Below are 24,498 nucleotides of genomic sequence, written 5' to 3' on the forward strand. Positions count from 1 at the left end.
GTGGGGGGGGGGGGGGGGGGGGGGGGGGGGGGGGGGGGGGGGGGGGGGCGGCGGGGGGGGGGGGGGGTGGGGGGGGGTGGGGGGGGGGGGGGGGGGCGGCCGGGGAGAGGTGAATGGGGGAAAAAGGAGACTTATGTAATACTTTAAAGAATAAAGAATTTTTTTAAAAAAGCATATTCCTTTGCTCTTTTTGTTCCTCCTAGCAGAATATACCAGAGACTCAGTATTTCTTCCCTAGTGCCTTTTAAAACTGTTTCTAAGTCCTAACGAGGAAGGGCTTGCCTTTGGCTAGTGTGGGACACTGAAGGAGTTAAAACAAAACCAGAAAGTTTTGTTTTATCCTGCTTGGGGAATGGCAGAAGCCCAATTAGAACTTCTGTGTTTGCCCTTAATAGACTAAAAGTTACTGATGGAACCTGCCCATATTTGTTGGCCTTGGAGAGTAAGAATTAGTAGTTCTAGAGAACCCTTTTGCACAGACTCATCTGGATCTCCCAACTATAGCCTTGCTCAGGACATGGTATAGGAAGTTGTGTGGCTTTGAATCTGGTTCTGCCATTGTTTTGTTGGCCAACCTAGAGCAAAACAATCCCATTTCATGGCCTTCCAGTCCTTCTCTAGTTGTAAATTGAGCAGTGACCCTTCAAAGCCCCTTCAACTCTGCCATTTAGAGTTTTAATATAATGAGGAATCCCAACATCCATTACTCCCACTCTATGTTCAGAGCTTTTGCAAGATTGGTAAAAAGAACCCTTTGACTTTGGGTCCTTTAATAAATCAAACTATATGAAATACTGTGCTTCTTGCTCTTGGGACTGTTTTGCTTGGGTTGCTCTCCCTCTGCCCCCACTGTCCTCTACTTGTTCAAACTGGATTACCTCTGGTTTCTTGCCTCTTAACATATTCTACTTTGTATCTTTGTAATTCATATGTTGTGCTCATTCTAGTACTTTTTGATGGCAAAAAGTATTGTTCATCACTGTTTGAATTTGTCCCTTCATGCAACAAGTTCATCTGGGCATTCATTTGTTCATTCAACAAATGTTTATTGAAGATCAGTGGGTATGCCAGGGACTTTGCTAGGTATTAGGTATTGGCTAGAAGCCAGAATTCAACCATAAGGAAGACAGCCATGATTCCTGCTGCTATGAACCTTACAGTTTAGTGGAGAAAACAGACATTAAGTGAATTATCACACAAATAATTACAATAGTGAAGTGTTATCGATGAAAAATATAGATGCTTTGGAGAATGTACAATGTGGACCTAAACCAGTTTGTGAGAGATGAGTCAAGGAAGAGTCTTTGAAGAAAAAGTATTTAAACTGAAACCAGCAGCATCAAGTCAGAGTTTGCAGGTCAAAAAGGAATGAAGAGCCTTTCACATAAACGCAATTCTAGGTGATTCTTAACCTTGGCTACACATTAGTGTCACCGAGTAAAAGACAGTATATGCAGCAACAGGACTGGTGCTTCAAACTGGTGGTTACTGTTGGGATTATAAAATGATACAACTATTTTGGAAAACAGAATGTCATTATTTAAAAAGTTATTCAGCCCTAGCTGGTTTGGTTCAGTGGATAGAGCGTCAGCCTGCGAATTGAAGGGTCCTGGGTTCGATTTCGGCCAAGGGTATGTGCCTGGGTTGCAGGCTCAATCCCCAGTGTGGGGTGTGCAGGGGGCAGCCAATCAGTGGTTCTCATCATTGATGTTTCTATCTATTTCTCCCTCTCCCTTCCTCTCTGAAATCAATTAAAAAAATAAAAGTTAAATATACCCCTATTATATAACCTAGCAGTCCACTCCAAGTGAAACTCAAGATAAAAATGAGAACTCATTTTCACTTTAAAAAGTTATTCACTTTATTTGTAACTAGAGGCCTGGTGCACAGATTCGTGCACTGGTGGGGTCCCTCAGCCTGGCCTGTGGGGATAGGGCCGAAACTGTTTCTCTGACATCCCCTGAGGGGTCCCAGATTGCGAGAGGGTGGTTCTCAGGTGACACACCCCGGAAGCGTGCTCCCTCCTCTTTGGTTTTGGGTGCGTCACCCAAGAACCGCCACTGCCAAGTCACTGCAGCTCAGCAGCTCCTGCGTTAAGCCTCTGCCCCCTGGTGGTCAGTGCAAATCATAGCTACCAGTCGGAGCACCTGCCCCTCTGGTGGTCATTGCATGTCATAGCTACCGGTCAGACGGTTGGACAGTCACAGGCTTTTATATGTATAGGTAGCTAAAAACTGATGAATGGACAAACAGTGGTACATCTAATCAATGGAATACTACTCAGTGATAAAAAGGAAGAAACTATTGATAGTAAACAACATGGTAGAATCTCAAATCATGCCGAGCAAAAGAAGCCAGACAGAAAAGAGAACATACTGATGATTACACTTATTTGAAGTTCTAGAACATACAAAACTAATATATAATTATAGAAATCAGATCAGTGATTTTTGTGGGGAACAGGATGATGGTTGACAGTGAAGGGTTAAGTGGGAACAATTTAGAGTAATGAAAATGTTCTATATTTTGATTGGGGTGATGGTTATATAGGTGCATATGTTTGTCAAACACATTGAACTGTTCACTTAAAATGGGGGCATTTTATTGCTTCAACTATATCTTGAAAAATGTCAAGAATAGGCATAACTTGTCTATGATGATAAAACTCAGAATAGTGGTTACCATTGTCAGGAGAGGGGGTGGGTAGCGGTCATGGTTGTCTTGATTCAAAAGGGGCAAGAGGGAGGGAGTCTTCCTGGAGTGTTGGGGATGTTTTACATCTTGATTTTGATGGTGGTTACATGGATATATACATATGATCCATATGTTTACTAGTATGTGTGCACTTTACTGTATTTATGTTATGTCTCAAAGAAAGAACAAGAAAACACACCCCTTACCCAAACCAAACCCATACCTAGGTCCCATTTATAAAGATGCTGATTGAATTGATCTGGGATTGGGTCTGGGCATCAGCAACTTAAGAGCTCCTTGAGTGAGTGTAATATGCAGCCAGAGTTGAGAACCACTGTGCTGTGTGCAAAGGAGGAAAGGAAATAACTGGAAACTGAAGGAGTTGCTGGACATGACGCCAAAGGCGACAGGTGGCCGATCATGCTGGGCCTTGCAGGCACTCTCCCGTTTTCATATATAACACTTTTCAAAATTGTAATTGAACTTTATCTTAAGAATGAGAAGCTTCTGAAGGGCTTTAAGTAAGATGACTTGGACAGAGTTTCAGCTGATGTGCACTAGCACTATCTATATCTAGCATTCCTGCTGACCTTTCCCAGGGTAAGGGGGGGATTCTGATCCCATTAATAGTCACTGCAGAGCTTGCCTGGGCTGGCTGGGGGGTGAGGTGGTGAAAAGGGAGAAATTATTCTCACAGATGAGGCCCCTGTTGGTAAAATTTAGCAATTTCCAGATTCCCCAGGTTCCAGTCAAGCACTAAGGAATAGTCTGACCAGTGTCCTTCTCTACCCTAATCTGTACTGTCTTCCCTGACTGCTGTTTCTCTCACTTCTTTCCCTTTGGGCTTATGTCTCACATCAGACAATCAATTGTCAGGCTCAACTGCAGTGGCTCTGCTTTGCTTTGCATGCCTACAGATATGTGTTCTCTGGGGGATGAGTTACTATTTAGTGATAGGAAATGAAAGTGACTGGGAGAGAAGAGGCATTATTAGGTGGATGGTGGCTATTAGTGGTGGGAATTGGGTTGTATTCAAGAATTCTCTTGCTGCCCTAGCTGCTTTGGCTCAGTGGATAGAGTGTCAGCCTACTGAAGGGTCCCAGGTTTGACTCTGGTCAAGGGCACATGCCTGGGTTGCAATTTGATCCCCAGTAGGGGGTGTGCAGGAAGTAGCCAATCAATGATTCTCTCTCGTCATTGATGTTTCTGTCTCTCTCTTCCTCTCCTTTCCTCTCTGAAATCAATAAAAAATATATATATATATATTAAAAAAAAAGGATTCTCTTGACTTTGGGGAGATATGTTTGGTTATTAATTCCTTCTTTTGTGCATTCATTCAACTCATTCAGCCAGTATTTACCAATTTTATGCTTGACAGGGCAGATGTTGGTGGTGCCATATTAGGTCCTGGGGCATAGTGTGAATCAAACTTAGTCCTTGCTGTTTTCTGGGTGGGCATGAGAATTAATATAAGAATATGTACAAAGTACTTTGGACCCTCCAACAGTAAATGATTAACTCTGCTTGGAGAAAGAAGAGATTTGGACATGAGGAAAAGGACTTTGTGGTTTTGCCTGCCAGTTATTACGTGGTCTACAAACCATGGGAGTCACTAAGATCTTTGCAAGGGTCCAGAAAGTCAAAGCCATTTTAATAATATGCTCAGATGCTATTTGCTTTTTTCACTGTGTGTACATTTGCAATGATGGTGCAAAAGCAATTAGTAGGTAACACTGCTGGCACCTTAACAGGAATCAAAGCAGTGGCACAAAACTGCGCTAGTTATTGTATTCCTCATCTTCACGGTACTCTCAGTTTTTTAAAAATGTTTTTAATAAAGAAGTAAAAATTTATTAATTTTATTGTATCTTATGAATATGTCTCTTTAGTATTCTGTGTGATGAAACAGGAAGTTATGCATATTCTGCTGTGTGTAGAAGTTTGATGTTTATTTCAAGGAAAAGCATTTGTGTGATTGAGTTGCAAACTGAACTACCTCCTTTTTTTTTCAGGGAATACTATTTTTACTTTAAAGTATAACACAGACAGCCCTAGCCAGTTTGGCTCAGTGGATAGAGTGTTGGCCTGTGGATTGAAGGGTTCCAGGTTCAATCCCTGTCAAGGGCTCGTGCAGGAGGCAGCCACTCAATGTATCTCTCTCACATCGATATTTCTCTCCCTTCCACTCTCTCTAAAAAAAAAAAAAAAAAAAAAAAAAAAAAAAAAATCAATGGAAAAATATCCTTGGTGAGGATTAGCAAAAATAAAGTATAACACAGAAAACTATAATTACTCAGACTTATGTATTTGGCAGACATTTTCTTGAAAATGAAGGAAGTGAGTCTGTTACTTTAATGAAAATAACTGGTAATATTTGTTGCCAATGCTAAAATTTCAGCTTTTATTTAAAAAAAAATTTGCCACTGTGAATTTGACAGCTTCCCCAGATTTTAAGCGTTTCAGATTAAATCAGTGGTGATATTAATATTTGTGATTATTTTGATAATGTATAAATGAATGTGTCAAATGAGCTCTGCCTAACTCATTGAATCAGTAGTTCCCTCCTCCCCTCACCCCAGGATATGTTTTTAGATTTTAGAGAATGAGAAAAGGGGGGTGAGAGAGAAAGAAAAATTGATTGTCTGCCTCCAGTATGTGCCCCTGCATCCTAGGTATGTCCCCTCATTGGGAATTGAACCCACAGCCTTTTTTCTTTTTGGTGTACAGGAATGATGCTCCAACCAACTGAGCCACCTGGCCAAGGCTTGAATCAGTAGTTTCTAAATGACCAGTGCATTGTGTTACAAAATCACACATGGATAAAAAGATCTGTTAAAAGTGTAAGATAGGCCAATGGATTTTAATGTCATAGAGTACAAAAAGTTCATCCATATAGTTTCAGATTTTGCACTGCAACAAATCTTTAATAAATCTACTTGTCGAATTTTGGTGTAGTATCAGGGAAGAATGTCCACAATTATATGAAAGGTTATTAAAATACTCTTGCCTCTTCTTACTGCATATCTATGTTTTGATCTTCAATCAAAACAACACATTGAATGAGGAAACAGATATAATAAGACTGCAGCTGTCTTCTAGTAAGCCAGGCATTAAAGAGATTTGCAAAAATATAAAACAGTTCCACCCTTCTCATGATTTCTTTTCAGAAAACAATTATTTTAAAAAATGTATTTATATTAACACATAGGAGAGTTATTGTTTTAAAATGAATTAATTGCTAAATATTAGAATTTGTGTTTTAATTTCTAATATGGTACATATCAAAGAGTTTTGGGTTTCAAAAATTTTAACCAACCCCAAAATTACAAAACCTGGTTCTGTGCTATTCTCTCTACTTAGAATTCTTCTCTTTTTTGCCTAGAAAATCCTACATATAATTGTAGAATTGGTATTTAGTTATTTATTCAAAAGACATTTACTGAGCATATATCAAAACTGTTTTTTGCTTAATACTTGAGACATGGTCCGAAGCTCTTAAAAAAAATCATAGTCTGATGGGGAAAACAAATTAAATAGGCAACTGCAACAGACTGTGATAAATGTTACCCATGGTAGACATATAAATGTTGTGGGAGTCAGAGTTACTTGCTATCTCACTAGAACATATGACTGATCAATTTAATTGGACTGTACTTCCTGTATTTGATTCTTTATGATCTCACAAGGAAAATGGCTGAAGATGGAAATTGTTTATCTGTTGCTCTTGGAGGAAAGAAGGAAACTACAAATGTATTGAATGTCAGCTTTATGCAGGCCCTCTGCTAGGTGTATTTCTTTATTTTTTTATTTTTTAATCCTCACCCGAGGATATTTTTTCCATTGATTTTTAAAGAGTGGAAGAGAGAGGGAAAGACCGAGAGAAATATCTATGTGAGAGAAACACATTGATTGGTTGCCTCTTGCATGAGCCCTGACCAGGGTTGGGGAGGAGCCTGCAACCCAGGTTTGTGCCCTTGGCCGGAATTGAACCCGGGACCCTTCTGGTCCACGTGCTGACCCTCTATCCACTGAGCCAAACTGGCTAGGGCTAGGTGTTTTTATTTTTTAAAAAATATTATCGCTTTTTAAAAAAATATGTTTTTGTTGATTTTAGAGAGAGAAGGAGGGAGGGAGGGAGGGAGGGAGGGAGAGAGAGCGCGAGAGAGAGATAAACGTGAATTGAGGATTGAGCCTGCAACCTGGGCAGGTGTCTTGACTGGGAATTGAACCAGCAATCTTTTGATGCATGGTACCGATGCTCAAGCAACTGAGCCACACTGTGCAGGGCCTTCTGCTAGGTGTTTTAACAAATGTGGTCTTAATTCTCACAAAAAACCTTATGGGACAGAAATAATTATCCTCATTTTGCAAATGAGATATTGGAGGCTCAGAGAATTTAAAAAACTTGTCCAATATAATATGGTTGTAACTGATGAAGCTGGGATTTTGACATATGTGTTCTGACTCCCAAGTCTAGGGCTCCATTGCCATAATAATGTGTTGTTAAATTGGTGGATCTTCTAAGGTATTTCCAGATGGCTCTGGGAAACTTGCCAGATTGGAATGTATAAAAGAAAATAGAAAAGGTTTCAGGAAAGAGAGACAGCCTAGGAAATCCTTGGTTGGAGTTACTTGTGAATTTTGGCTGAATCATGCTTTCTTCTGGACAGGATTCTACAGCCATTTGGGATATCAAGATTTTATACTCTCTTATCTTCAATCCCTTTAATCCTTCTCTATGCCAGATGATGCCAGCAGTAAAGGTCACCTGTCCGTTTGATCAGGTTACAAACCAGAGCCTGTTGTTTGAAGTATAAACTTCTTGGACTTGTTGTATATAGGCTTTTGGGAAAGGGGCTGGCTGACTCCAGGTACCTACCCTGGAGACATGCAGGCCCTTGAGCTTGGTAAACGATTTCCATTATTTTAAAAAGCCTATTAGAAGTTGTGCTTTACGCCCTAGCTGGTTTGGCTCAGTGGATAGAGCGTTGGCTTGTGGACTGAAGGGTCCCAGTTTCGATTTCAGTCAAGGGCACATGCCTGGGTTGTGGGCTCGATCCCCAGTGGGGGGCGTGCAGGAGGCAACCGATCAATGATTCTCTCTCATCATTGATATTTCTAGCTCTCTCTCCCTCTTCCTTCCTCTCTGAAATCAATAAAAATATATGTTTAAAAAATATTAATTAAAAAGTAAGTTGTGCTTTACTTAGGATAAACCTGTGTGTGGATGTGGATTCAGGCTAATGAAAGATTGGGTCAGAAATCTGTCAAGTCAGTGTGGTTCAGGTGTGCTACCAATGATTTTATAGAACAAGGGTTAGCAAACTATGAACGAGGGGTCAAATCCAGCCCACAGCCTGTTTTTGTAAATAATGTTTTGTTGGAACACAGCTAAGTTAATTTACTTCTGTTTTGTCAATTGCTGCTTTAGTGCTCAATGATAGAGCTAAGTAGTTGCAACAGAAACTATATGGCCCCTAAATCCTAAATTGTTTTTTGACTGGCCTTTTACAGAAAAAGTTTCCTGACCTCTAGAGTAAACTTGATTCTTTTATGGCACTTAGCACATAGTGTTTTAATCGCCTATTTCCCTCACTTTTATAATTTAGCTCCTGGAGAGCAAAGGTGAGATCTAATTCATATCTTTATACCCCATTACAGAGACTGACATATGAAGACCACTCAATAAATGCTGTTTAAATGGACATATCCTATGCTGATCAAAAAACTCTGATGGGCAATTATATGTGTCTTTCAGTAATACAGAAACAGGAATAAGGGAGTGAAAGTGTTATATTGGTTGTGCTAATCTTAGTGCTGTGTACTTTATCTATGAACTAGTCATTACTTATTGCTTTATTGCAATTGTTTTGGAAGGGTAGGATAGGAATCCATAAATGAAAAAATCATGCCAAGAGCTCTTGTTGGTGAGAAAGTGAAAAACAATGCCTTAATCTTTGGCTACATTCTACTCTTCCCATTAGTACCCACTACTCCTTCCTCCCACCCTCTATTCCTTACTCCAAATTGGCAGGACAAATGTAGAAGAACATATGGTTACATGGGTACTATTTTCCATGTATGCATACTACTGTATGCATACTATTTATCTTACTTTTTTGTATGCATACTATTTGTATGCATACTAATTTGTATGCATACTATTTATCTTTTTTCTTTTATTAAGCCATTTCTTCAGTATACTACTTCTCACCAGTATTACCATTTGTGGCTTCCAGAAGATGAAAGAAACCTAAAGCTATCTGGTCAATTTGGCATAAAGGCAATTAGGTGAAGTGCTGGCCTGGGAATCAGTAGATGGGTTCTTTCTGTGGCTCTTCAGTTGCCTTTGACTTTGGACATATCAGTTAACATCTATGAACATCTATGAACTTCAGCATTCAATATATTTTTATTAAATCACATCTGGGACATTTAAAAGTTTTTGTATTAAAAAAAAAAAAGAAGTTGTGCTTTACTTAGGATAAACCTGTGTGTGGATGTGGATTCAGGCTAATGAAAGATTGGGTCAGAAATCTGTCAAGTCAGTGTGGTTCAGGTGTGCTACCAATGATTTTAAAAGGATTTGAGCAACTAGCAAGTGATAGGGAGATGGCCTGTTTTGTCACTGTCTGACCAGCAGACAAGTAAATGATTAAATGGATTAGAGTGTTCAGGTATTAGATCAGTGCCTTCTAGAAGGCTTTGAAGCAGTAGCTTCTTTACCCTGTCTTTGCTTTCTCTCTTGATAGCATCTTCTATTATCTGGGGAGTTAGGGTCTTTCTTCTAACTTCTTTGGAGGTGTCAGAAGAATATTTTGCCTAGAAAGTAGTAATCAAGGTCAGGGTCAAAGGAAAAAGGAATTTTAGAATCTGGGAATTGGAAGAAATACTAGAAACTGTAATTAAAATATGTCTTTTTTAAATAATGAACTTGAGGCCTGGAGAAAGGAAGTCACCAACCTAGAGTCACATTGTGGAGCTAAGACTAGTTTCCAAATTCTTTCTGCTGTATGCTGTAGGTCAGGCTAGGTGTTTTCCAGGTTTGTAAGAGATGATTAGGTATCATAAAAGAACTAGGGTGGCCTAGGCTGTTGTTCTGGTTTTACTTCTGCAGGACTGACTGTGGGTGATGGTGGACAGAGGAAGCTGCATCTCAGACTTCCCAAACTTTCAAATCAGATAAGCTTTGGACGTTAGATATCTGATAGATACTTGCTGAATGTAACTGTGGGAAGGCCTATGATGTGAAGGGTTTTCCAGTTAGCCATTATATGTCCCAGTAGTGAAAAAGTGAACAAAAAGGAAACTACATATTATTTTAGCATTGGAATGAATCGGTGTTTTCCTGTTTCTAGAAAGATTGTATTAATTTACATTTGTTTATTGAGTGAATAAAAATATTTGAATATGTATTTCTTTGATTACTAGTGAGGCTAAACTTTTCTCTATGTTCACTGGCTATTTGTATTTTCTCTCATTTATATTATTTTCTTTTTCTGAGTTACCTATTCATGTCCTAGATCAGTGATGGCAAACCTATGACACGTGTGTCAGAGGTGACATGTGAACTCATTTTTTTGGTTGATTTTTCTTTGTTAAATGGCATTTAAATATATGAAATAAATATCAAAAATATAAATCTTTGTTTTACTCTGGTTGCAAATATCAAAAAATTTCTATATGTGACACGGCACCGGAGTTAAGTTAGGGTTTTTCAAAATGCTGACACGCCGAGCTCAAAAGGTTCGCCATCACTGTCCTAGATCCTAGTGTATTCCTAGTCCATGCTTGACTTCCCTGCAAAAGAACTATTAGGGCCCTGACCGGTTTGGCTCAGTGGACAGAGCGTCGGCCTGCAGACTGAAGGGTCCCAGGTTCGATTCCGGTCAAGGGCATGTACCTTGGTTGCGGGCACATCCCAGTGGGGGGTGTGCAGGAGGCAGCTGATGTTTCTCTCTCATTGATGTTTCTGACTCTCTATCCCTCTCCCTTCCTCTCTGTAAAAAATCAATAAAATATATTTTTAAAAAAAAAGAACTATTAGGATGGTAAAGCATTGTCCTTAAATGGGGGAGCTCAGCACATCCTTGGGGAGGCAGTTAAAGCTAGATGAAGCACTTTTCTCTCTGTATAAATAGCTGATTAAGTGGCTACATGAGGAGTCAGGTGCTAGAAGCTAAGGACAGAGACAGGTGGGTAATGGAGGTTGGGTGGCAGCCCCAGTAATGTTATCTCTTGCTTTTCCTGTACAGAGTTTTGCCGGATTGACAAGCCCCTGTGTCACAGTGAGGATGAGAAGCTCAGCTTTGATGCAGTCCGCAGTATCCACAAGCTGATGGATGATGATGCCAATGGTGATGTGGATGTGGAAGAAAGTGATGAGGTGAGCCCTCTCACCCTGCTGTGGCTCTCTTCTCTTCCTGTGTGAACAGTCCCTGAAAGCTCTCTAGACAGACTGTTCCCCGTGGAGAGATGGCTTTGATAGTGGCTTGTTCTCTAGAAACTCATCCCTATCAGGGGAAGTGATTCTCAGCAGAGCAGCCCTCCAGGAGCCAGCTGTTCAGAGTGCAGGCCTTATGTCTGCATCTCTGCCTGGACTGGCTCCCACTCACCTACCAGCTAGAAGCACAACACTGACTGAGCTGTGCTATTTGAGAGGGAGAGAGAGCCCCAAGGTTGGTCTTTATAGTCCCCCTGAATCTTCTTGCAATCCTGCTGTAGACAGAGGGCATCAATCTGTTCTTACTCTGTGCTCAGCCCTGTGTTGGCAAGTGGGAGAGAAGGCGAGACAGATCTTGCCCTCTAGGAGCTTATATTCTATTTGGGAAGAAGAAACAAATGGTCCTAAAAAGATCATTCTTAATTCCAGGCTGCAGTTGCTGGGAGCCAGTTGAGTGGTCCAGATAGTAAAAGCGAGAAGAATCTCTAAATGGAAAAAAACTATGTTATTGTTTCACATTTTGGCATTACTACAGTTCCAATTCCAGAGAGGCCAGAAAACGAAGTCATCATGTGTGAAAAGATTTAAAGGTTTCAATTAATTTCAAGCTCAACATGAACCAGCAGTTTGGTGAAGCTGCCAAGTTTGCCAAATCTTTAATAGTGATATGGTGTATATCATGAGGGAGGAATTCTTAGTCTCCTCTCTCTGCTGCTTAGCTCACCTTCAAGTTTTGAGTTCAATTTTGGATCTCACCTCATCAGAGGCATTTGTAACAGTGAGAGCCTATACAGAGAAGCGTGACGTGACTGATGAAGAGCACAGAAACTATGAAATGGAGACCATTCAATACATGTCAATATTAAAAAGTGTCTATTATATATGCGCCAGCCACAGTTCTAGACATGGGGATGTGGCAGTAAGTGAGGCAGACACATCTGTCCTCACATAATTTACAGTCTAGTGAAGAAAATTTAGCCTGGAAAAGAAAAAAACTTGGGTAATACAATTTCTGTTTTCAAATACATAAGAAATGGAGGAATCAGACTTACATAACAATGATGATAACAATGAAAACCACAACACTAGCTATGATTTATTAAATTCTTATACTATGTGAGGCACAGTGTTAAGCTTTTTGCATAGTTCTTTTTTATTTTAACCCTCACCCAAGGATATCTTTTCCATTGATTTTTCTTCTTTTTTTAAAAAAATATATTTTTATTAATTTCTACAGAGAGGAAGGGAGAGGGATAGAGAGTTAGAAACATCGATGAAAGAGAAACATCGATCAGCTGCCTCCTGCACACCTCCTACTGGGGATGTGCCCACAACCAAGGTACATGCCCTTGACTGGAATCGAACCTGGGACCCTTCAGTCCGCAGGCCGACGCTCTATCCCCCAAGCCAAACCGGTCAGGGCTCTTCTTCTTCTTCTTTTTTTTTTTTAGAGAGAAAATGGGAGGCGGGGAGGAGAGGGGAAGAGAGAGAGAAATATCAACCTGAGAGAGACATCAATTGTTTGCCTGGGATTGAACCTGCATCCAAGGTACATGCCCTTGACTGGGAATCAAACCCTGGACCCTTTGGTCCATGGGCTGACATCCAAACCACAGAGCCAAACCAGCCAGAGCCATAGTTATTCTTTTAACTTTCTTATCAGCCTTATAAAGCTGATATTGTTATTAAGGACTGGAGCCTTGGAAAAGTTAAGCATTTTGTTCAAGTACATACTGAACATGAGCACAGATCGGATTTCAAAGCTCATGCTGTTAAGTACTGCTGAATTGTTTCTCTTATTCTAAGGGCAGAGCCAGGACCAATGTAGGAAAAGTAAAATATAGGCATATTCTTCTAGAATAAAGAATTGCCAATAGTACTATCTCATCATGGAAAGGGCTTCTTTGGTAGGTAGGTAACTAGGTAGGTAGGTAGTTAACTTCCTGTCATTGAAGATGGGCAAGTAGAATATAGCACTCCACTAATTGGTCAGCAGAGGGGATCCATGTATTAGGTTGAACTAGGTAATGTCTAAGGCAGTGGTTCTCAACCTGTGGGTCGCGACCCCTTTGGCGGTCGAATGACTCTTTCACAGGGGTCGCCTAAGACCATCCTGCATATCAGATATTTACATTATGATTCATACCAGTAGCAACATTACAGTTATGAAGTAGCAACGAAAATAATTTTATGGTTGGGTCACAACATGGGGAACTGTATTTAAAGGGCCAGAAGGTTGAGAACCACTGGTAAGGGGGGAAAAAATAGACTTCCTGGAGGAAAAGTAGATTTTGGATAGAGTGGAGAGGGTGGGGCAGCCTGAGTTATAGGGAACGAGTGTGAGCAGAGAATGTGGAGGTAGGTTTAGTTAGACAGAGTGACTGTGGTAGAAAATTGCAGGACAAAAATCTGGAAAAGAAAGCGGGCCCAGGCAACTAGACTGAGCTATGTGTGCTTCTTGAACCTGGCAATTGTAGGTTCTTGAGCAAGGACAACAACCATGATGAAAGTATCTAAACTTTTGGTCACATCTCGAAGTGTTACTGGTCCTCACAGGATCCAATATTCTCTATGCTGGAAATAGAGTCATATTTCTGGTGATGAATGAGGCTTAGGGGGTGTCCTGATCTCCCTCCAAGGGCCTGGCCATGGGACTGGGAGACGGATGGCACAACAGTTAAGTTGATATGGCCCAAGCTTCACCAATTCCTGGATATCCTTGTCATTTGCCTTCATTTTCCATTTTATACTGAATGGCTTTGTAAAATGAGAGGAGGAAGAAAATGTTCTTTTTAGAGAAATGTTACCACAACAAAAAGCTCATCAGCACAAATTGTTCTAAAATAACACAAAAGCTGTCATCCTGCTCTGAGCCAGTGGCGAGCTGCTCCTTTTCAGCATAGTTTCTGCCTGCCTTGGCTTCAGATGTTTTTGCTGCAGCCTCAGGCCTCTGGTGGTTAGAGTAACCTGCTAGTGGGAGTTTTCAGGATCAGTCACAAGCTACTCTCTTTGAAGGCGAAAGTAATGTTAGCAAAATATGTGCTTAAATTAGTCTAATCATATATGAGAGAACCTCAGAGTTCAGCATCTAACTAGAAAGTTGTGTGGACAGCTCAGGGCTTAGACTATTAGATAATAGACAATGAGGCATCAGAGAGGAATCCCTGGTTGTATTGGACATCAAGAACCTGAGATTTTTAGGACTCATTTACTAGTAAAAGCACTGCTGATTTCTTAAGGACCTTAGTAGAAATCTGAAGGAATCCTCTATTAAGGCCTCATTTATTTAGCCTTATATCAGTAAGTTTTCAGGTATTTTGAACTATAACCTCAGTACTACATCTTTTAAAATTTTGGTCATTTTTGAAGTTAAGTCTTTCTTTTTTTTAAATTTTATTTTTGTTTTTAAGCATTGCCTTTATTTACTCCTTCCTTCCTTCCTTCCTTCCTTCCTTCGAAGGAATCCTCTATTAAGGCCTCATTTATTTAGCCTTATATCAGTAAGTTTTCAGGTATTTTGAACTATAACCTCAGTACTACATCTTTTAAAATTTTGGTCATTTTTGAAGTTAAGTCTTTCTTTTTTTTAAATTTTATTTTTGTTTTTAAGCATTGCCTTTATTTACTCCTTCCTTCCTTCCTTCCTTCCTTCCTTCCTTTTCCTCACCTGAGGATATTTTCCCATTGATTTTGAGAAAGAGGGGAAGACAGAGGGAAAGACAGAGAGAAATATTGTTGTGAGAGAAACACATCAATTGGTTGCCTCCTGCACAAGCCCCGACCAGGGCCCAGGCTGGGGAGGAACCTGCAACCGAGGTATGTGCCCCTGACTGGAATCGAACCTGGAACCCTTCAGTCCTCAGGCCAATGCTCTATCCACTGAACCAAACTGGCCAGGGCTGAAGTAAGTCTTTCTTATCACAGATTATTGTCAGCAGAGTGTTAACTTTCTTTGGATAATTCAAGCATGTCTTCAGGGCCTCTTATGCTATTTACCCCAGTGCCTATATTCCAAATGTATGGTTGTGATTTCTTCTTATAGTTTTCTTGCCTCTTCTTTGGTTCATTCATTTTTAATTGCTGTATCTGCTTTGCTGTGAACTGTGACCTTAGACTTATGGTAAACTGAGACTCGCAGTCATTTTATAGAAAATAAAATATTTTTTTTTATGGGGAAGTTAGTTTGGCTGCTCAAGTGCCACCTTTGCTTGCTTCTGTCCTAGATAGCAGAAGCTGTAGATTGTGGGCCCTTCAGATGAGCAAGATGCCACTATTGGTGATGGTCCCCTTCTTGCCAAGCTGGCAGGAGCGCTACCAGCCTAGCAGTGTGAGAATTAATGACCTATGTTCTATTCAGAGCTCTGGTGAGGACACTGCCCAGAGGCAAAGGATTTGCTGCAGTGGGATGGTACTATCAGGTTGTCGTGACAGTCTGAGGTGCACAGACAAGGGCCTGCCTTAAACCACTGACCTCTTAACTAGACCAGACTCTGTGAACAGTGTTATTTTCTTTTCTGGAATCTACATGAAAAATTAAGGGCATTTATTCATCATTAAACAAATTCTGATTGAATACCCCATTATGTGTCAGGCATTATTTGTGGGAGCTGTGGATTCTACAGTGAAAAAAACTGACAAGATCTTTACTTTTATAGAGCTTGCATTCTAGTTGTCTATGTGTCACAAGTAACTAAGTAATGAGTAAACTTTGAAATTATGCAAAACTGTAATCAGATTATAGTAGTTTAATGACTTCTACTTTTATTTTCTCAGTGTAAAATGGTGGTTAATGATTCTTATCCTTGCAAGATTGTTGTCAGGATTAAGTGAGAAAAGTGCTGTTAAAGTTCTCAGCTCGCCCTAGCCAGTTTGGTTCAGTGGATAGAGCATCAGCCCTCAGACTGAAGGACCCCGGGTTTGATTCTAGTCAAGGGCATGTACCTTGGTTGCAGGCTAGATCGCTAGCTCTGGTTGGGTGCATGCGGGAGGCAACCAATCGATGTGTCTCTCTCACATCAATGTTTCTCTCTCTCTCTGTCTTTCCCCTTCCCTTCCACCCTCTCTAAAAATCAGTGGGAAAATATTCTTGGATGAGGATTAACAACAACAAAAAATAATAAATAAAATAAAAAGAAAAGTTCCCAGCTCAAACAAAGAACTCTAAAGACTCAACAAAAGAAAACAAGCAACTTCATAGAAAATAGGAAAATTTTTGAATAGACACTTCATCAAAGAAATTATAGGATGGCAAATAAGCATGTGAAAAGATGCTCAATATTATTAGTCATTAAGGACGTGCAAATTAAAACCACAATGAGATAATACTACACACCTATTAGAATGACTGAATTAAAAATGGCAAATACTAAGTACTAGCAAAGGAGGAAGAACCACTGGAACTCTTGCTTATAGTTTCTTATAAAGTTAAACATAACTTATTACATGGCCCAGCAATTCTACTTCTCGGTATTTGCCCTGTAAATAAATGAAAATGTATGTTCATGCTAAAGCCTGTGCACAAATGCCTGGCCTATGTGGCTCAGTGGTTGAGCATGGACCTATGAACCAGGCATCACAGTTCGATTCACATGCCTGGATTGCAAGCTTGATCCCCAGTGTGGGGCGTGCAGGAGGCAGCTGATCAATGATTCTCTCATCATTGATATTTCTATCTCTCTCTCCCTCTCCCTTCCCATCTCCATTCCTCTCTGAAATAAAAAATATATAGAAGGGCAAAAAATATATTTTTTGGTGTGCCGCAGGATTTTAGTAATTAGTTTGTGTGTGCCATGAGATGAAAAAGGTTAAAAATCCTGTTCTAGATATACCTCCTACCACTAGGTCTGGCTCTTGTCTCATAGTCACTCCCAGTCCCCTTTCTTTGCTCAGTAGTTCTCCTTACTTGGAATTAATTTCTCATATCCCTCCTTCCTACCTCTGGCCCTGTCTGTATCGGTCTTAGGAATCCTCTGGAATGCTCCAGCCTCACTTTTCATGAACCTTCCCTAACTTTTCCACCTACGTTGACCTTTCTCATCTCAGTACTAACTTTTGTAGCACACAGTCTGTATCACTTAATTTAGCTCTTAATTAGAATGTCTTGCTTTGTGCCCTAATTTTGATTATATTGTCTTTCCTATAAGTTTGTCTTTTTGCACTAATACTCGAATTACTAAAAAATGCACAACTCTGATAATTATTTCTACCTTGCAAAAGGAATGTGGTAGAATAGGAGCATCCCTACCATGTGCCAAGCCTTGTGCCAGCTGATTGCATATGCAGTTTCATTTAATCTTTAACCACTCTAAATTAGGTGCCACTAACTCTATTTTAGAGATTATGAAACTACTAGAGGCCTGTTGCACGAAGAGATTCGTGCAAAGCTTTCCCTTCCCCTGGCTGCTGGCACCGGTTTTCCTCCGGCACCCGGGACCCAGGCCTTCGCTCTGGCCGGAGCCGCCTTCAGTCTTCGCTGCTGCTCCCGGCTGGAGCCGCCTTCCGTCTTCGATGCTGCGTCTTCGCTGCTGCTCTGGGCCGGAGCTGCCTTCAGTCTTCGCTCAGCTGCTTTGTGCCTACGTATGCAAATTAACCGCCATCTTTGTTGGCGGTTAATTTGCATATCGCGCTGAGTAGCCAATGGGAGGCGTAGCGAAGGTACAGTCAATTACCCTGTTTGTCTGTTATTAGATAGGATAAGTGGCTTACCTTTGCTTACTAAATTAATCTAAACTCTAACCCTTCAGTCGCCAACTGGTGGTCTGCAGACCACTGGTGGTCTGTGAGATCCGAAATGTTGGCGACTGCTGCTCTAACCTGCCCTTTAGTGCTCCCACAATCTGACTTTAGCTCACCTGACTCGTTCACATTACACTGCATTCCCTTCCTCGTTGTCATAGCCATCTCAAACATGCTCTTCATGTCCCATCACTGTGCCTTTGCTCCAAATAATTCCTCATGACATCTCACTGCCTCCCATTTTTGCCTGTAAAAATTCCACTTGTCCACCAAAGCCTAAATTATGGTTTCTCAGCCTCAGCATTATTGACATTTTGGGCCAGATAATTCTTTGTTGTGGGGAACTTCCTGTGCATTATAGGATGTTTAGCAGCATCCTACTACACATGTGATGTCAGTAACATATCTCTATCTTACCACAATCCCTTAGTTATAACGACCAAAAATGTCTCTATCGCCAACTGTTAATTACTCTGGGGGATAGAATTGCTCCTGGTTGAGTATTTTTGGCCTAGATTAAATCTTGTTTCCTCCAAGAAATCTTGTTTATTTCCCTATAGTGGGAAATGACCCTTCCTCTCTCATGTTCCAGAGTACTTGGCATGAATCTCTCATTCGGCATATTGCTCTGCTCTGTATTGTAATTAGTTGGGTCCATTTTGTGTGTCCTACTAGATAGCAGGTGCCTCCAAGAGCTTATTCATCACTGTTTCTCCCACTGTGTGCTTGGTGTAGGGCCTTAGATGTAAAAAAAATGAGTTAATCTTTTGAATTTTAAAGCAAAGATTCTGTCTTATTTCAGTGTGCCCCTTAAATTGTTTCCTTACAGCAGGACAAGAGTACAGTTGGCTGGTCAGTGCTATGGGGGAACACGGTGCTTTGGGCTTGTGAATTCCTGGCAAGGTTCGTAGCTGAGTCATTGGTAGGCTTTTTCTAAGAGTTGCTACAGTCTGGGCTCCAGACATGTTAGTGTATGAAGTGCATGATTGATCTCCCCTGTGATCCTCTTTCCTATTCCCCTACTCTATGCCATGAATCACATACGGAACCTGGATGGAGGTACAGTCACTGTATTTAAGATAATTAAGGAAAGTCCTAGAGAAAAACACATACTAGAGGAGCATAGATGAAGAAAAGAAAAAAGGAAGACACTGAGAATGCTGAAAGGCTGACTGAGCAAAAGTATGCACAGGCTTTGGAGCAAGAAAAATGAGGGTTTTAGGTGTCCTTTCACCAATTTTAACTAATATGGCCTTGGAAAGTTTCTAAAGCTCTGTAAGCTTTTGTTTCCTCACTGTCAAATGGGAACAATAATCTCTACCTTGAAGTATTATAGCGAAGATGAAGTGAAATCCTGTGTAGAGAGTGCCCAGCCTGTGGCTTAGTTCATGGTAGTAGTATTACTTCTTCTCCTCCTACCACTGCTACCACGTGCTAGGCCTATGCTGGGGGCTTTTGCATACACCCTCTCTAGTAGTCTTTACAAAAAACCCATGGGGTAGGTATTAATTTTTCCATATAACCGATAAGGAAACTGAGACTGAATTAGCTCATAGTTATCTATTTTTTTGTTTTTTGCAACTCAGATCTGCATCAGGCCAATGAAAACATTAACTGGTGATGGTGGCACACCTTTGTGAATATGCTAAAAACACTTGAGTTGTACACAGAATTGGTATGTGAATTATATCTCAATAAAGAGGTTAAAAAAATTGTCACTACATTGGTCACCTCCCACTTGCCTTTCTGTAGTCCAACCCATAAGAATTCCTAGGGCTCTACAGAAAACACTTTGAAAACCACGTTGATTTCTATCCCCATTTTTCCCATTCCTAACTTTGTCAGATATGTAGAGGTGCTTCCAAATCTGAAGTACCATTGTTTCTGGAAGCCGAGATACCTTGTTAGCTTACTGACAACTAGTTACCTTTGTTTCTGAGAAGGTTTCTGAGGACACCCTGACTGAAGATCCCTGAGGCATCCTCTTTGGGAGAATTCCTTCCTCCTCCTCTTTTTCTCTCCCTTCCTCATTCCCTCCCTCCCTCCCTCCTTCCCTCTCCATCCCTTCTGACCTACCTTTTTCGGTTTTTTTTGTAGCTGAAGTGGTAGGGGAAGCTGGGGATGCTGAAATGATAGGAAAGAACCCAGGTGGTAATTCCCTCTCACCCAAATACTAGGGGCCTGCATCAAATTCTTGGCCCTTACCATAAGGAGCTCCATGAGCGGGGATGTCGAAAGCAGCTGGCTAAGTAGTCCTGGCTTTATTTTTCCTGGATTCACCTTGTGCTCAGGGCCTCACTCCAATTCCCACTGCTGCTGCCATGCTAATGCCAGCCCCTGGGAAACAGAGTTCTCTTCTTGGCCCCTGGGCCAAATCCTGAACATAGATTTTTTTTCATATACCTCTCTGCACAGTTTTGATAGCTTGGAGCTTTTGCCTTTTTTTTTTTAAGTATACCATATGCAAAATAGGGTAGAAAAGAAATAATTGCTGACAGTTATGCACATAACCTCAGTATAGGTTTCTATGTATACATTTCTGTTGCTGCAGTGACTCTTTTTGACCTAAAGGATTGTTACAGTTTAGAGACACCTCTCTGTTTTTTTGCCTTCTAGTTCCCTGCCTATCTCCTAGTGCAATCACCATCTTATTTCAGGCCTTTTGGACAGAACAGAGGTGACTGATACCATGAATGATATCATTCTTTAGGTGAGACCTTCTCCTTAGGCTAAGGAAGAGACCTGGCCAGATTTTTCCTTGTAAATGCATAATTTATAAGATGGCTGTACTATTCACCAACCAGGAGTGGCTCATAGCTTACAGGTTATATCCCCCATTGACTCCAAGTTCTGTGGCTTTGCTCATGCATTCAGTCCTAACTTTAGTTTCTTAGAAGAAAGTATTTAAACCTTGAATTTTTAAAAGTATGAGGCACAACTTTAGAGTCTGACCTTTGCAATGTCCTAGCTATAAGGTCAAGTAATTTTTAAAAAATATATTTTATTGATTTTTTTACAGAGAGGAAGGGAGAGGGATAGAGAGTTAGAAACATTGATGAGAAATATCAATCAGCTGCCTCCTGCACACCCCCTACTGGGGATGTGCCCGCAACCAAGGTACATGCCCTTGACCAGAATCGAACCTGGGACCCTTCAGTTCGCAGGCCGACGCTCTATCCACTGAGCCAAATCGGTTAGGGCTAAGGTCAAGTAATTTGAAGCCTCACTTAACTCATCTGTAAAGTAGAGATGAAAATAAGATACTCTTTGTCATTGACAAGCCTACAGGCTAGTGAGAGAGGCAGACATATAAACTGGCAATGACAATAACACATTTTAAGGGCTATAATGGTGGTGTGGACAGGGGACTGTGGGAATTTCAAGAGGAATAAGAGGTAATCTAACATGTGCTGGTGTAGCAAAAGACACATTGTCAACCAGCACTCAGGAAAGTATACCAGTTGCTAAACAAGCTGAACTACATACACATCAGAGGGAGTATAGGCATAGTTTGCAATCTGTCCCAGTGCCTTAGCCAGATATAGGAGGAAGCAGCAGCTCCCCCAGATGGTATCTCTTATGTTTCTAGGAAAACCCAGATGGTGGTTTGCTTTGACAGACAGGGATATTCTTTCTTACTATGCAGACTGTTGTTTTCTTTTCTCTCCATTTTGTTGATGAGTCTGCTTTGCCTATTCTGGATGGCAATCCTATTGATGCCTGTAACATTTCTCTTTGTGAGTGCCTACATATGTGTATATGTCTCTCTGTGCCTTCATGTTTGTTTCCTTGTATGTGTGTATACATCATTTTGTGCTTTTCTGTATTGTATGTGTCTTTTTGTATTTAGACGTGTCTGTGTATGACAAGGAGTGGAGGAGGGGAGGAACATTGAGCCAAGGTAATAGGAACTGAGAGAAGCCCAGAAGCCAGGTTGAGGACTAAGGAGGTTAGGAGCAAAAGGTTAGGCTACAGTACAGTATGCAGGACCTAGAGGTAAGAGCAGAGCTAGAAATGTAATCAGGAATCAAAGATGCTGTTAGTGTAGGCAGGATCTGGGCCCTACAAAGTGGTAGGCCAAATGCAGTGGTCATTCAGCAGCCAGAAATGGTCAAGCCAGGAGAGAGAGGAAAGCCCTGCTTCAGGTATTCCTGTCTAAGGAGGAACCAGCAGCTGACTCTGAGGGCCCTGCTTGCCTTCAGACCTAACTGGTTTGCATGTATTCATGCAAATCCCTGTGTCTGTATCTGTATGCGCATCACATTCAGTATACTTCATAGCATTAGGAACAATTCGTTTCCAATGCAAAGTCTGATTCACTTGAGGATCAATGACCCTTCCCTTAGTTGTTCTCCTTCCCTTCTTTCTCCAAACATATTTAGTGTCTGCTCTATGCTGGGTACTGGATATGCAAAGACTAATAAGGAAGACACATATTAGTGAAGCAGAAACATATTCATGATCAATCCTAAAAGGTATTGTGACAAGAGATTAGCACTGCATGCCCTGGAAATGCAGAAAAGGGCATTTCACTGTCCTAGGGTGCCAGGAAAGGCTACCCAGAAGAGGTTATGCCTGAGATGAATTTTGGAAGATGAATAGGAGTCAACCTGGGACAGTGGTAAAAAGGGTATGCTAAGTGGAGGGATGAGTGTGATGTCCTTAGGGATCTGTGAGCCATTAGTTCTTTGAACATAAAATGTAATAGGGGTGGGGTGGGTAAGAGCATGTGCTGGGAGAAGGTCAATGGGGGGAAGAAGGGGAGACATATGTACTACTATTTGTAATACTTTAAACAAGAAAAAAGATAAAAATAAATGTAATAGGGGGACAGGGAGGGAGAGGTTGGAAAGACAGGCATTAGCCAGATTTTATTGAGAAACTTGGATTTCATCCCAAAAGTAATGAGCTAGTAGGATTGTAAGTAGAGATGGCTCTAACTCTGATGAAGGTATGTCAGGAGGAGGCTTTGCAGAGCAGGTGAAACTGGGACTTGTTTTTTAATGATGAACAGGGGTTTACTGATGAAGAAAGAAGGAGGAGAATTTCAGGAAAAAGGAAATTTATGAGTAAAGGCAGTAGGAAAAAATATAGGTTTGGGAAACATCATGTAGGGAAGAGTCTAGAGCAAGCATGTCAAGCTCAAAGGCTAACACAAGCCAAATAAACAAGGTTTAAGTTTATGTGGGCCACAAAAAAACAAAAGCTTCAATTTTCATAGAAACATAGGTTTATTTTGATAGAGACATGCTGAATACAAAGAGCTGAAATAAATGAGTAATCATTAACATAAAATAATAGAACATTTTAATAAAAATTAATATTTTCTTGAACATTAACTTACTAGACACTGAATAACTGCACAAATTAATAAGCATAATGCAAATAGACCTATTTTTCTTGCTCTCCAAAAGCGAAATATTTTCTGTTGCATACACCAAGCAAGTCAATACAAGATTAATGACCTGGCAATCGGCTGCTAAAATATTCGCTGCTAGTATTAGTGGAGAGAAACGGTGCGCCTGCATGTAAGGGAAATGAATGCAACACGATTAAAGTAATCAGTCATTAAGGAAAGTTGTAGTTCGTTATTAATAATTATGTATAACAGGATATTGTAAAAATTAAGTTATAAAATTTTTATTAAAATGTTTCTTACATACCGTTATATTAGCTGGGCTGCAAAAATATTTGTTGTGGGCCTCATGTGGCCCGTAGGCCGCAAGTTTGACATGCTTGGTCTAGAGAATAATTTCTTCATGTTTAAGATAGAGACTGGTAATGTATACCTTCAATGGCTAATATGAGATAATGGATGTAAAGAATCCTTTGTAAACTATAATGCAGTGTAAATTTCAATAGCAGGTATTATGCAGCTTCTCCTCTTTTCCTCTCAGTGCCCAGCAGCATCAGGCCCTCCCAGGTGTAGATCAGGTAGGCATTCACCCCAGCAGAGTGGCTTTTACTGGGTGAGAACCATGCCTTCTTTCATCTACCCACTTGGAATCTTGAGGAGGAGGAGCTAAGTTTAGAAGCTACTGGGACTCAGAAGCTGAGTGCTGGTTCTTTCAGGATACACCATTTTCCACAGTATGAGCCCTCTTGCCCAGGGACCCACGTTCAAAATAGTCAAACATGAAGCACCTTTTACATATAGGCACTGTGAAGGACTGTGCCTTAAATGATTTCATTTTCTCCACTTTGTAACTGTGGGGTATCTGCATTTTATAGGCTCAAGGGGACTTAGTGAGTATGTGGCAGAGATGGGATTCGAGTCTGTATCTATGACATTCTTTTTCCTGTATGTCACTTCACAAGCTTTCTGCTGTCTGTGGCTGTAAAAAGCTTCATGATTTGTGGGAGTGAAACACGCTGAGGGCATGGGCAGAGTGGGGCTCTGTCTTACCTAGGTGCTCTCAGTATGTCTAATTGATCTTTGTGTCCTTGGATCCCAGCACAGGACATGCCACAATTTAACTGCTCTATAAAGCTCGTTGTGCAAATGAATGAATAAATTCTTCTTAATAATGGCTTCTAGAACTCCAAATGTCTTCACTACACCCTTCTGCCTTCTTTGTGGTGCTATGATACTCTAATTGGAGATTTTGTTCTTGAGGACTATTTTT

General features: G+C 40.7%; 1 protein-coding gene across 1 annotated transcript in view; it reads left to right on the plus strand.

The window, feature by feature from the left end:
- STIM1 (stromal interaction molecule 1) overlaps window positions 1–24,498 on the plus strand; it is a gene marked incomplete at its 5' end in the record, with an annotated part of 198,362 nt that overhangs the window by 110,568 nt on the left and 63,296 nt on the right. The window contains one exon of the mRNA XM_014540380.1: window positions 10,950–11,080. Coding sequence (XP_014395866.1) covers window positions 10,950–11,080 — 131 coding nt within the window. The remainder of the gene's footprint in view (window positions 1–10,949; window positions 11,081–24,498) is intronic.

Source organism: Myotis brandtii, unplaced genomic scaffold (assembly GCF_000412655.1).
Source record: "Myotis brandtii unplaced genomic scaffold, ASM41265v1 scaffold244, whole genome shotgun sequence".
Taxonomy (NCBI): domain Eukaryota; kingdom Metazoa; phylum Chordata; class Mammalia; order Chiroptera; family Vespertilionidae; genus Myotis; species Myotis brandtii.